Source organism: Misgurnus anguillicaudatus, chromosome 17 (genome assembly GCF_027580225.2).
Source record: "Misgurnus anguillicaudatus chromosome 17, ASM2758022v2, whole genome shotgun sequence".
In the NCBI taxonomy this organism is placed as follows: domain Eukaryota; kingdom Metazoa; phylum Chordata; class Actinopteri; order Cypriniformes; family Cobitidae; genus Misgurnus; species Misgurnus anguillicaudatus.
In genome coordinates this window covers 30,328,012-30,343,206 of record NC_073353.2, presented here as the reverse complement: position 1 = coordinate 30,343,206, position 15,195 = coordinate 30,328,012, and the positions used below count along the sequence as shown (strand labels likewise).

Sequence of the window (15,195 nt, the reverse complement as noted above, 5' to 3'; positions counted from 1 at the left end):
TGAATAATATGAGGTCAAAGGGATAGTTCACTCAAATATAAAAATTCTGTTTTTATTTACTCCCCCTCATGTTGTTGTAAACCTACATGAGTTTCTTTATTCTGTTTAATACAAAAGAATACATTTTGATAAATGATTGTAAGCACACGGTTGACCTGTGGTGGCTGGTACACAATTGTTGGACGGTGGGGGGCAACACGCTGAAATTCATTTAGCTGGACTAAAGTGTTTTTGAACCGTACCATAGTAAATATTAAGGTACACTACAATACTTTCTACAGTTCCAATTCAATATACTTAATACTACTGAATATAACTGTACATTACAATTTTCTATTTACTACTCAGATTGTACTTTTACAAATTTAACAACTGGAAAAATGATTTTAAAGGGTTGTTCCTATTCTCGTAACGAGTAATGGGTGTGTTTTGGGCGTAACGTGCAATAAACCAATGAGAGTCTCAGCTCTCATCCCCTTTAAAAGCCTGTTGCGTTCACGCCATGGCGATTCTCTTTCTAGATGGCAGAATCTGTAAACTGAAAAACTAAGCAGAGGAAGAAGACCACCAGTTTAAGATTGATGTTAAAAAATTGTGTCGTTTTTATTTGTATTGAAATTGTTATTTTTTGTAATAAAACTTTTGGTTCTCTTTAAAAGTCGTTTTCTTTCATTCATGGAAGTAAAAATAGCAGGATTTTAATTGCTGCAAATGTATGGATAGTACGGAGCCCCTAAGGGGGCATGGATAAAAATAAAATAAAGTTTAGTTTTTCGTGCGTACGTGAAACTTTTGCATGTTCATATGAAACTTTTGCGTGATCACGTGAATCTTTTGCGTGGTCACGTGAAACTTTTGCGTGCTCAGGTGAAACTTTCCCATGTGCACGTGAAATTATCACGTGCGCATGTGAAACTTTTGCTTTCACATGCGCGGGCGAAAGTTTCATGTAAGCGCTCGAAACTAAACTTAAAAAAATTCTGCACATGAAGGTTTCGCGTGGGCATATGAAAGTTTCACGTGAGCACATGAAACTAAACTTTAGATTTTTTTTACTCCAATTTCACCTTAGGGGCTCGATAGGATAGCCTACATAATCAGTGTAATCTCAAAGAATAATATACAAATATGCATGAAAAGGTTTGTACTCTAAAAATACTTTATTTGTAACAAACAGGAGATAAAGAATTTACAAACATGTGGAGAGCCGAAACCTTTCAGCATTCGGACAGCACTGTGAATGTTTTGAAAAGCATTACTTAAAAATGTTTCCATCTCTAACCATATCCTGAGGAACAAAGTTATCATATATAATAAATGAGTGGGGTAGCATTAAAAAAAAAAATCAAAATAAATGCAGTATTTCCATTTGTTTAAAGCAAAACATTCAATTACTTACGAGGCTACAGGTAAAGCAGTTCTTTACGGCTTCTAACGTCTCGTAATCTGTCTTGATTTATGTCCAAGAGACTCAATAATAATATTTTACATTTTAATTCTTTGATTTTTCATATTTTAAAATTTTTATATGCTGCTGCGCTTGTGTTGTTGTCCCGTTTATATGTGCATATTACTAACGCGCTCTTTAAATAACAAAAACAATATTGCAAAATTGACTTTAGACTTTAAACCAGGTTTTAGTTGTTCAATGGCATAGTCTATTTTAGTTCCCTCAAAATAGCAACGCGCCAACAATGTGCCTGCCCTGACTCTCCACCTCTTTTTCAGACCAGCACGTCAATAGGCACACAAATGGGCGCAAATGCATTTGCTATTTAAACAATGTGATGCAGAACATGAAAATGAATAGTGCGCCATGCTGAAACTAGCAATAAACATTTACTTTACTTTAAGTAAATAATATCAGTATTTTCTATCCCGTTGAACCTTTATAAAATGGTGTAAATGGATAATGAAAAGTACGAAACGCTTGCGATTGTGTTTATCTTCTAAACTGGTTTAATTTAGAGACAATGAGCTGCAGTGTGCAATTCTCATTGTAGATCTCTTCTTGTATTTTTAGCTAATTGAGAAACAGGTGTTTCTTAACCCTCCAGTGCAAATGAGACCTCCCACAATCTGAGCTGAAGAGTTTCTAAATGACTTTGTGCTTCACTGGTCCTCATCAGCATTCCTGCTGTGTTGAAGCTAATGACAAGGTTACCCTGGCATAATGTGCCATCTAGATGACTGATTTCTCATACGTTTTGTATTTATGAGGACTTACGAGTGCGCACAAGATACTAAACCTGGAGAATATTATACATGGTAATCAATGTGCCTGGACTTGAAGTAATTATAAGTGAAAACCATTACTTTTATTATCTAACTTTTTCTTGTAAGTACATCAACATACCAAACAAGTATGCAGCATATTGCTATGATGTGTCAGCTGGAGATTGTGTTCCACCTTGTGTCCAATGGTACAGATATTTAGGAGCATGATGTGAAAATACAATCAAAAAAATAAGTTTAGTTGTTGATGTTGCATCGATGTACTATACAATGGTTTTATTGTGAATAAAATGTTACTATTTAGAGTTGCTTTTGTAATAATCTTATCCTTTTGCTTGGTCAATAAGTTTAAAATTAAAGTACTTTATTTGCTTTTTTTAGTATTTAAAGTCCCCGTTTAGTCGATAATATCACTTAAAATTTGTCTTTGACCATCATAATAGTGTATGTAAACATTTTTCCACTAACAGTCATTTCTTCATGCTTTAAAACAGCTTACATGTAACACCCTTGCCACCCTTGAATATGCAAATTAGTTCCTGCCTCCACTCTTTTGCATCACCTTGGACCATAGATATATTTGTAAATAGATGCTACATCCTGCAGTTTCAGACACATAATGGCTAAATCCGGTTTCACTATGCATTTTTTTTAAGCACAGATATTAAAAGATTAAAGCATTCACACTGCACATGTGAGCAAAACGTATGCGCATAACAGAAGTAGCGCAGTCTATGTCTATGCTAACCACAGGGGGACTTTAATTTACGACTTGTCAAACAACACAAATCACCATATTGGCAAATATTTCTATTTAAATTTACCGAAAAAGTATATATTGTGTATATATATTGTATTATAACATTATAATACCAATACTGTGATATTATTTGACTCAAATGGTGATATATGATTTAAGTCAAACTGCATGGTTCTTTTGGCTGATTTCAGTTTTTAGCGTTGGATATAGAAATCCTATTTCAGCCTTAAAGAGATGCACAATTTGTCATGATTACATTGTGGAAAGCATCATGCTGTGAAGAAAAAGGTCTTAGCACAGCGGCAGGTGACAGTCTACAGCTGCTAAAGTCATGTGACCTGCAGCCAGAGAAATCAACACAGCTGGCAGCTCAACAGCCTGTGTAATGTGAATGACTTCTCTGTAACTATGACTCATAAAGATTGATATGTCCTGACTGGATAAATTTTTGGGAAATATATTACTCAACTAACCCTAGGTTTATGAACCGCTGCATGAGCCAAAGATAGGGAAACATGAATTGTTATCAGTAGAATTAAGAAAAGAAAGTTATTCACAATTTAAAATTGTTCTTTGTATTTGCCAGATGTGTCAGAAAATATGAAAGGCTTTTTTATGTCTTTTTTACTACGGCTCAAAGATTTGTTGAATTGGTTGTTGCCCATTTTGTAAAAATTGCGATTGTCGCAAGTGTTGATTGACGTTTTGAAGATTTTATTTTCTTTTTATTTCTTCTTTATATACTTTTTGTATGAATTTAAAGGAAAACACCACAGTTTTTCAATATTTTACTATGTTCTTACCTCAACTTTTTTCAATGTGTGCACTTAATCTTTGTACAGCGCATTGTGAATGTGTTAGCATGTAGCCTAGCCCCATTCATTCCTTAGGATCTGAAACAGGGAAGAATTTAGAAGCCATCAAACACTTCCATGTTTTCCCTATTTAAAGACTGTTACATGAGTAGCAACGCTTTGAACCGGTTCACGGAACGAAAACCACAAACCTTTGATGTTTTGCAAGGAACAGAAATGAAACCAGAAACTTTAACCGGAACAGAATCGTTTATTTAAAATAATGGTAACCGGTTAATACCGTTATTTTTTTCGTTCTTCGACAAGATTTCTGTGAAATATGACTCTGTATAGTTGACTTCCGGTCGTTGTTGACTCATCGGAGAAATGAGAAGCTTGCCACCAGCAAGTAGCCTACTCAAGCCCAAGTCTCTAATGCTCAATCATAAGAGGTTAATATTATAGGCTACCAAGTATCTCAAGATGTTTGTTAGTGGTGTAACGGATCGCAGTTGATCCATGACCCATTCCGTACAGATCACGACCCACGGTTCGGCTCGCATGCGATTCGAAAATTAATACGCAAATTTAATTAGAAAGTTGATCATTTGCACGTGTTTCAAAGGCTTGCGCTACTGCGTCTCATACTGTAGTCCATTAAAATACATTTGGCGAATAAAGCACTGAAAAACAACGTAACTTTCACTTGTATGTGGAGTGACTGTTTATGCTGCATCTTCTTCCTGAAGCGCCATTTGGAATTCATCCTCCGTCTGTGTGTGTGCGTGTGTTTAAGTGCACTTAAAAGTGCACCCCTGACTACTCCCCCTCTTGCTCAAACTGTAGTTAATATTACTGCGTCCGAGGTCGAAATGCTGCAAACTAATTACTATTACGCCATACAATATTGTTCTCATTTTTTATCAACTTAAAAAATTGCCACGTTGAATATTTTGTGCCACCATACTTACTCGTGTAACTACTCATGTAACAGTCTATAAAAAGGGAAACATGGAAGTGTTTGGTGGCTTCTAAATTAATTCCTGTTTGGATCCTAAGGAATGAATGGTGCTAGGCTAAATGCTAACACATTCACAATGCGCTGTACAAAGATTAAATGCACGCATTGAGAAAAGATAGGTATTCATTTTTCCAAGTTGAGGTAAGAACATGGTAAAATATTTAAGAGTCTGATAAAAATGCTAATTTACAAAAAAACATGTCAGACACACTTAGAGGGTTTTGCATCTTTAATTTTTCCAATGGTACAAAATACAGGCCAACAGTAAATAGTGTTGTTATTTTTATGAATCTAATCCTATTAAATTAACATGTTAAATTGACAGCCCTGCTTTATATACTATATTTATGCTCTATTTAAGGCATTTTACAGTGCAATTGGATATTGAGTTCCCCACGAATAATGTCCATGGCTTTGACATTGTTATCACATTGCTCCCCCAGAAACACTTTACAGTGTTGATTGTTTTTCTAAGAACTGGCCTGGAGAATCACAAAACATCGGCTTTATGTTCTTACTCAGTGTGTGCTCCGAGCAGATTCTGCTTTGCTGTTCATCTCGCTGTCATGATGGGCAGCCCGGGAGGTACAATGGCTGTTGACGTCTTACAATCTGCTCACATCCAGACACCTTGCTGGTAGATCTGTCTAACATTACTTTGTTAAATAAAAAGCGGAGCTCATTACCAGAGATTTTGTTCTCCTGTATCTAGGAGGGACTGGAGTTTTCGCGTGAGCCGGAAAATGGTCTCTCTGCATTTTCTTGCGATTGTCAGACAGTGTTAAAGACTTGTTCATTAGCCAGATTTGGTTTCCATAGAAACATAAGAGGGAGAAGCCTTTTGGCACATTTATCGTGCCAGCTCTGGACACTATTGACAGAAATGCTGCGCATGCATTCAGTGATTTAACTGAGTGAAGTTTACTCAGACTGTCCACTATTCTGTGAATCTACCTGAATGTACCCCAGTGGGTTTTTTATTTTCCCACACTCTTAAATAGCCCGATTACAGACAGCCATGAAGCTCAATAAGCTATTTTGTAAGTATCCCGTTGGGAAGAAGTCATAAGTGGTTTTCTTGGCTCGTTCCTACCACTGCCACTTTGGTGAGTACACCGGTGCCAACTCTACATCGAAGCCTGTTGAGAAGTGCCACCAGCTGCTTCGCCTTCATTTGTTAGTGTGGGCAGTGCTTATGTATAAACATGTCTGCAGAACTTTAAAGCCTTTGCTGTTTGGAAATGGAACTAATTAGCTCACAGATCTTGGCTCTCTGTTGGGAGTCGGGTTTTTAACAGCTGCTTTTGAACTTCAGGTGTGGATGCTTGTTTGTGTGGATCTTTATTTGTTAATCTTGGGCACAGTACAGCTGGTTATCAAACTTCTTATCCATCACAACAGCGCTCGTCTCCCATGTTTACAGGCTCCGCTTGCTTCCGCTGTCATCGATCTGAAGCACACGTCCCAAGCCACACATTCAGCAGGTCCCAATCCAGATGTGTCCACACATTGGCATTTATTCCACTTTAACTTAACTCTGGGTTTTCCCTATTTTCTTAGTTCGATCCATAGCAGATGTGTCACAGAGATATATATCAGAAGATATGTTAACTGAAATCATGTTCTCCTGCACATGTCTTGGCCTATTTACACTATACAAAGAGTTTCATGCATTTTGTAACATTTGCATTCTTGCATGCTTTTTACATGCAAGAGAAGATTGCATGGCAGATGCTCTGCTACAGTTTTCTTTGCTTGGCAAGGTTTTTGTAAAATATTAGGGTGTAATATATACTTTGAATAGCAGGGGTGGCACAGTGGGTTGCAAGAAGGTCCCCAGTTTAAGTCCCGGCTGGGTCAGGAGGTCTTTCAGTGTGGAGTTTGCATGTTCTCCCTATGCCAACATAGCTTTACTCCATGCACTTTGGTTTTCTTTCACAGTCTTAATAGGACACTCCAATTTTTTAAAAATATGCTAATTTTCCTGCTCCCCTAGAGTTAAACACTTGATTTTTACAGTTTTGGAATCCATTTAGCTTCTCTCCGGGTCTGGTGGTACCACTTTTAGCATAGCTTAGCATAATCTATTGAATCTGATTAGACCATTAGCATAGCACTAAAAAAAGGATAATTTGATATTTTTCCTATTAAAACTTGACTCTTCTGTAGTTACATTGTGTATTGTATTTTCCGGACTATAAGTCGTACCAATCAAAAATGTGTCAGTCAGACGAAATAACATATTTAAGTCGCAGTGGAATACATGGCATTTATTAATAAAATTATTTCACAAAATCCGCGCTGAAGAACACACATTTCATCTGGAGAAGCAAGTTATTCAACTAAACAATAGCACACAGAACAGCAGGCTGAATAGATGTTCGTACATAATCGTAACATTATCAGTTATTTACACGATACACAATAGCATACAGAACCTACCTGAAAGGCTGAAGAGGATAAATTAACCGAACAAGCCACCGAGCATCAAGTTCGCGGACTTGTCATTCAACATCACTGAATCAACTCTTGCGGCTGTAGACGGTAATGGTATCTTTTGCCTCTTAAATGTCAAAATTAATTCATACAGACTTACAAAATAAGACGCAGCACCAGCCACAATATGAAAAAAACACGCAACTTATAGTCCGGAAAATACGGTACTAAGACCGATGTAATATCATTGCGCCTCCTGCAGCCATGTTACGGTCCTTAATTATAACGTTTAGACGGTTTCATCGGATGCACGTGATACACGTCTGGATCCGAACCTTACTTCCGGTTTCGTTTTTTAATGGTCTGACTAAGTTAGTTGCTAAACTGATCTCTTGAACAAATGCCTCGTCGAAATGACAAATGTTTTGGTTTCCTATGTAATCTATGTGTTGTTTTTTTGCTTGTTATATAAATAAACTACGTTTAAAGAACTTTGTTGTTATTTATTCTTAGCAGAGTTTACCAGAAGTTACGTGCGGACCGCGACAGCTGCTTGTTTATGTCATTACTGCTGAAACGGTCTATAATAATCGTATAGTTTATTATAATTAATAGTATAGTTCCTAGCCATATCTGTCTAGAAAATTACAACTTTTAATTTTCCGTCTGTCTTAGTACACGATGTAACTACAGAAGAGTCAAGTTTTTAATAGGAAAAAAATCGAAACTCTTTGGTTATTTTTTTAGCGCGATGCTAATGGTCTAATCAGATTCAAAAGATTGTGCTAAGCTATGCTTAAAGTGGTACCGCCAGACCCGGAGATCAGCTGAATGAATTCCAAAACGGTAAAAATCAGATGTTTAACTCTAGGGGAGATGGAAAATAAGCATATTTTCAAAAAAAGTGGAGTGTCCCTTTAAGACATGACACTTGGGTAAATTAGAGACGCTAGCTTGCCCTTCCCCAACTTGTGTTTGGATTAACTTGTGTGTAGATTAACCATTTCTCATCATGAATATAGCCGTCAACACAACAAACTGTTGACTTAGCAATATACACTCTAAAAATAACTAGGTTATTTTTGACCCATAATGGGTAAAAATTGGACAGAACGCATGCTTGGTTTAAAATGACCCAATGTTGGGTTGTTTTTATGCAACTATGGGGTTGCATTGGGTCAGTTTTAACCCAGCAGTGTGTTCTGTCCGATATTTACCCATTATGGGTCAAAAATAACCCAGCCATTTTTGGAGTGTACTAACCATGTTTATTTGCCTAATTAGTTACCCACTGTTGCAAGAGGGATAATTGAGTTGGCATCATAACATAACCAAGCTAATAATCTGTTATTGATTGACCCATTTAATGAATAATAAAAAAAGAGCCCTCTGTGTTGCTCAGTGGATTGCATGAATTCTCTGTCTTGTTTTTAAAAGCACTTAAACGCTATTTCGTGCCAAAATGTTAAATCGGGCTCCGCATGGACTTGATGATGTGCTGCTTGCTTCTCTGTGGCTCCAGCCTGCAGTGAAATATCATTATTGTAGGAGGTGCACAACCTACAGAGGCTCATTTCTAAAGCTTTATTATTTTTTATACATAGTGTTATTAGCTCTTTGACATTGGTCATATATAAAATGCAGTGTGAAATGCAGGAACGAATCCTCTAAGTTACAATCACTCCCAAAACGATGATGCATGAAGTTGAAAATCACAGTTGACGTGTCTGTAAACAAGAAATGTAATCCATTTAAATCCATGTAAATATCCATACAGGAAGCATTTACAGAGTGACAACTGCGTTTAGCTGCTGTGTGCATGTGGCCTGTGAATGTTATATAAAGCAGTAAAAGTGGTCTGGACAAATTGCTTAGCTTAAAAATAACAAACGACAACTCGTACGCGGCACTTAGATTTTAAGACATAAGCAAATAATGGAGGATAATAGTAAAACAGTCAAGTATTTCTGGAACAATACAAAATAACAGAGTTTATGGTGAGGTTAGTACAAATGTGGCTTTTATGTCTTGTATATCTGATCTGTTTAAAGTTTAGTGGATATATTTGCTTTATGTTTATAGTGAATATTAAATGTTCCTTTTTGAATATATGTCCATATGCTTAATGGGCACCTATTATGCAAAATCCACTTTTACAAGGTGTTTGGACATAAATGTGAACACAACCACCCTACAATGAAAAAAATACACCCACCACTTTTTTATCCTCATAAAACTAAAGCAGTCTCATTAGACATGCTGTTTTGATTCTCTTGCTAATGTGATGTCACACTGATAGCTCCACCTACGACCACTGACTGACAGTCCTGACATGCTGTTTTGATTCTCTTGCTAATGTGATGTCACACTGATAGCTCCACCTACAACCACTGACTGACAGTCCGGACTTCTGGATTACCGTAGTTTTAACGCTATAATATATTATTTGTGGGGTATTTTAAGCTGAAACTTTACATTCTGGGCACACACAAAACTTTTTTATATTTTGCAAAAATGGGCATAATAGGGTGATTCTCACGAAAACTTGGTTTTAAAAATGTCAAGCATGAAAATGTAAAAATTGCTTAAATTTACTTTTTTTCCCACCAGACATTGAAAAACAAAGTCTGGAGTAAATGGAAACATTAATTTAAAAACTTTTACTTATCATTTAACACTTTTTGTAACGTAATTTTAAAAAATCAGTCCTAAAAAATCTCATTACCGCAACAGTCAGAAAACATCAACACTGACATATTTTCAAAATGACATGACAAACCTGAAAGAACATAATTTGGAGATTCTGCACATGCATTTAAAATCAAAGTATTATGCTTCTATTAATTAAATTAACATTTAATAAGCATCTGTTGCGGTAATGATAATCAAAATGTTGTGTAAGCATTCTGACAAGACAATATTTCAAATTAACTGTAAAAAAATTATCTTACCTGGTAGCCATCTTGAAGTAACTGGTCCATGTGCTTGGTCACTCAAAATTAAACTTGATTAAAATTCTGTATGTGTGCTTAAACTGTTCTCAAAAAGTGTTGCGGAGGATGAGAACATCAGGCATGGACACATCATTTTCCTAATTTTTCTTCATTATTATTATACATGAATATTCAGTAAATATTTTTTCTGTCATCTAAAGAAGTCTAGCAAAACATCCATTTATTTATTTTCTAATATTTCTGTGTTAATTTGATTAAATTACAACATAACGCATGTTCAAACACAGCCGGACACATTGCGGTAATGAGAATTTCAGCAAAAAATGAGATAAAATTTACAATTATAAATTCTTATGTTGAAATCACACATTGTGCAAGGTAAAACACAGTATTGTGTTAATTCTGATGCTTTTTAATGTTACTATATTACACATTTTAAAGCTAAAATCATAAGTGCCGTGGTGTTTTAATGGTTTCGTGAGAATCACCCAATAGGTGACATTTTGTTTTCTTTGAGACAACTTGTATTATACAGTTCCAGAAGACAGTTTTTCTTGCTGTAGACTATGAACTCCACTTTAAGTTCTGTGTGGTGTGAAGTAAGTCGAGCAGTGCATATGAGAAGATTGACAGGCGGCTGATGGTAGAAAGAGCGATGATTGAGCTAACTGCCGCATGGTGTAATATGACTGCACTGGGACTTCTCTGAATAAAGATGGAGATGTCATGCCTACTCTCACCTCTAATAAGATCAGGCGTGATATTAAAACTCCTCCGCAGCTGAAGGAGACGGAGGTGCTCGGGTGCTTAAGGGGTTTTTATGCTGATCATGTCAAGCCACCACTTATTGCCAGAAACTTAACAGCACCACATCTGCCATCTTGATTACTGCTTGTGAATATTGACAGATAAGTTTTACCATCAGATCACCATAATTGACTCGTTCTAGAAGCTGGAAGTTTATAAGTCAAATAATATTATATGTCCACTCTACAGTGAAGATGAAACTGTTGGGTGATGTGACATCGATGTTCTGTTGAATGTGTAGTTAGTATTATCAATAATTATTAATCAAATATTTTAAAGGATTATCAGATTTTCCACGTAATTTACTCACCACCATGTCATCCAAAACGTTAATGTCTTTCTTTGTCGGTTGAGAAGAATTTTTTTTTTTGAGAAAAACATTCCAGGATTTTTCTCATTTTAATGGACTTTAATGGACCCCAACACTTAACAGTTTTAATGCAGTTTAAAATTCAGGTTCACAGGACTCTAAACGATCCCAAACGAGGCATAAGGGTCTTATCTAACAAAAAGATTATCATTTTTGGCAAGAAAAATAAAACATATGCACTTTTAACCCACAACTTCTCTTCTTCCTCAGGCTGTATGACGAGCCTGTGCGACATCACATAATTGCGTAATGACGTCGAAAGGTCACGTGTTAAATATATGAAATGCACATTTGCGAACCATTTTAAACAATACGCTGACACAAAGACATTTATTAGTATCATTCGACATACAACAACGTCGGAACAGTTCGCTTTCTCCACACTTGTAAACACTGGGGCATAGTTTCGATACGTCATCCGTGACCTCTTGACGTGATGATGTATTACGCGAGGTCGCGCTGGCGCGTCACAGGACCGGAGGAAGACGAGAAGTTGTGGTTCAAAAGTGCATTTTTTTTCTTGCCAAAAACGACAATCGTTTCGCTAGACAAGACCCTTATGCCTAGTTTAAAATCGTTTAGAGTTCTTTAAAACTGCAGTTTTATTAAAACTGTTAAGTTTTGGGGTCCATTAAAGTCCATTAAAATGAGAACAATCCTGGAATGTTTTCCTCAAAAAACATAATTTCTTCTCGACTGAACCAAGAAAGACATCAACATTTTGGATGACATATTGGTAAGTAAATTATCTGGATTTTTTTAAAATCATTAAAAAAAATGGACTAATCCTTTAAGGATTAAATAAGGGTATTTTATAATGGGTATCTTTGGAATCGATCCAAAATCGTACACTCTCAGAAAAAACTACAAATGATGGTACTTATGTACCATTATGGGTACAGATATCTCTAAGGTACCAGTATGTACCTCTAAGGTACCATTGTGACCTTTTGAGGTACCAATATGCACCTTTTAGGTACTTTTAAAAAAGGTTCCGCCCCAGTGACAACTTTTGTACCTTCTTGTACCTTTTTTCTGGGAGTGCAGTTCGCTATGGCTGTATTACAATACTCTACAATTTAGCATTCACTGTGGCAAGAACTTGTCCTTGTTAGGACATACAGTTTGAATTAAATGGGGACTTTAGGCTACTCCATCCTCAGGACTTCAATGTAAATGACCTATATGATTGGTTTACTTGTTCACTTGTGAAATGAATAACAGCACTTACAGCAGCGGGTCAGCAAAATCCTCTTTCTTTGCAATGCCTGCAGTGCATTATGATTAAACCTCAAAACATTCAGGGCTGAACTGTAGCTGCACAAACTGTTCAGGTTAAATTGAAATGAAAATACACTTTTTCCTATTGTTAGGGACTTTTTGTGAACGTCACCTTGCATTAACCTTCTTGCATTCTTATTGACCTGGAACAGGGGAACTTTATTCGAGTGTTATTGTAGCATTTATGTCCTGTTGAGTTTACTAATGTCTAAATTTTCATTTGCTCTGGGTTTTATGTTTTGTCTTATTTATAAGCAAGCACATTTTTTTCTGTTTATTTTCAATTAATGGATATTTTGGAGTGGAGAGAGTTTTGAGTATGTCTTATGAATAAAGTAAAACTGGATAAATCGGACAATATTTTGCCATTGAATGATTCAAGGAAGTGTTTGTTCCCCTAGTCTTTTTAAATCTCTGTTTTTTGGAATGATTAAAACTTTATCTGCTGTCATATATTTTGTCATCATTACATTGAATTATTTATAATGTGTATATACCACCTAAGACAGTGGTTCTCAAACTGGGGGCCGCGAGATGGTGCCAGGGGGGCCCCAGCTTTATGACATTTTATAAAATAAATTAATTTATCATGAATTCTGTGGAATTAAACCTAAACAAAAAAGGCTACTAACCAACAGCACTACTTTATATCATTCAATATGTTTTGTTTAATTAAAGGTTGAGTTTTAGAACAGTTTTTTGTCATAAATTTTGTTTGGGGGGGCGCAAAGGAATCTGCCATACACAAGGGGGGCCGCACGCTGAAAACGTTTGAGAACCACTGACCTAAGATATTGATATCAGTTAATACTGTACTGCTTTTAAATGAATACTAATACGTCTACTTTTATTTCATCATGATTTTATTTTTTCAATTCATGTTTATTTAAGACTTTTTACAATTTTGCACTGTTGAAAAGCAGCTTTACAGTTAACAAATATCAGTGCAGACAGTAGAAACATACACTGTAAAAAAATCAGTAGAAATTACAATGGTATTGCAACTGGGTTGCCGGTAAATTACCGTAGATTTAGATTTATGTTATTTACTGGCAAGAGTTTGTTCAAAGTTAAATACATTTTAAATATTAACAAGTCTTTATCTTTACAGAATAAAACTATACAATAACAGCCTCATGCAAAGCATTCTGGGAACCAGAAATCATCATCAACCTTTTTCTGTTTTTTGCTTCAGATTTTGTTTCCCAGAATGTTTTGCTTGATGCTGTTTTTTTAGTTTTATTCTGTAAAGACAAAGACTTGTAAATGTTTAATGTTTATTTAACTTTGAACAAAATGTTGCCAGTAAATAACATACATTTAAATCTACGGTAAATTACCGGCAACCCAGCTGCAATTTCTACTGAATTTTTATTACAGTGTAAGGAAAAAACGAAAATATATGGAATTCATGGTATTATGACACTTTTAGTCATTTTCTTATCAAAAGCTGTGCTTTTTAAGTTTATAATGTATGTTTTTTTTCTCTTGTACTCTCTCTTCATCTCAAAATCAACAATTCTTTGTGTGCACCCCTAAAAAATGACCAAAACTAAATAGTACAGCGGTAAGAAAGGTATGAAATAGTAAGGAAATATATAGTACAGTATAAGAAAAAAACCCCAAAACAATATATTTATTGTCTATAATGTGCATACATACTGTATATTTATCTCTCTCTTGCTCTCTCTCCCAAAAGGTGCATTCCAGAGGCCCACCTTGGCAGCTAGAGGAGAGGTCGGCCTCCGTCACCATGACAGTGTTGCCACGGGACGTGGTTTCCCTGGCTGTGCCCGGCCTTATCCTCTGTTTCATCACGCTTCCATTTCCAGCTATACTATCCCAGAGGCCTCCTGTCCCCACAGAGCCCACCCCCAGCCCCGCCCCCCACACAAGACCAGAGTGTACACGTCTAGAGCACCCCGTCATCTCTATTCAAGGTGAATACTGATGTGTCTCGCAGGGCATACACGCTCACTCCTGTGAATATTAAAGCAGTATGTTTGTATAATTTTGGTCTCTTTTGGGATCTGGTGTCATATGCTTGTTGTGGAAGCCACTTTGAAACTCTAAATGATGAGTAGCTTGTAGCATGGCGATGTGTGTAATTTTTTTAACGTTCGAGTACTTTTTGTTATGCCAGCTTAGTATGCAGAGACAACCAAGGTAAAGCATTCACAGGCTGATTTTACCAAGAAAATGTAACACTGTTGTTCCTAAAAATTGAGAAGAAATAAAACTAGAAACAGATGAGACTGTGAATAGTATGGGGCTGTCAGAATAATGTAGATTGTATAGGTAAAATAATGTGGATTAGGGTAAATTTGATGAAAAATGGTTAAGTTCATTTGGAAATGTTCTAGAATATTAAAGGGATAGTTCAACCAAAAATGTAAATAATGTCATTAATGACTCACCATCATGTCGTTCCAAACTCGTAAGACCTCCGTTCATCTTCAGAACACAGTTTAAGATGTTTTATATTTAATATTTATATTTAAAAGCTTGCTGACCCTTCATTGAAATCTACGTACAGT

At 36.0% G+C, this 15,195-nt stretch overlaps 1 protein-coding gene across 3 annotated transcripts in view; it reads left to right on the top strand.

The window, feature by feature from the left end:
* sema5ba (sema domain, seven thrombospondin repeats (type 1 and type 1-like), transmembrane domain (TM) and short cytoplasmic domain, (semaphorin) 5Ba) overlaps positions 1–15,195 on the top strand; it is a 215,993-nt gene that overhangs the window by 83,561 nt on the left and 117,237 nt on the right. For all 3 annotated transcript variants that reach the window (XM_055214584.2, XM_055214581.2, XM_055214582.2), the window contains exon 3: positions 14,358–14,598. In XM_055214584.2, the coding sequence (XP_055070559.2) occupies positions 14,412–14,598 (187 nt within the window). In that variant the 5' untranslated portion in view covers positions 14,358–14,411. The remainder of the gene's footprint in view (positions 1–14,357; positions 14,599–15,195) is intronic.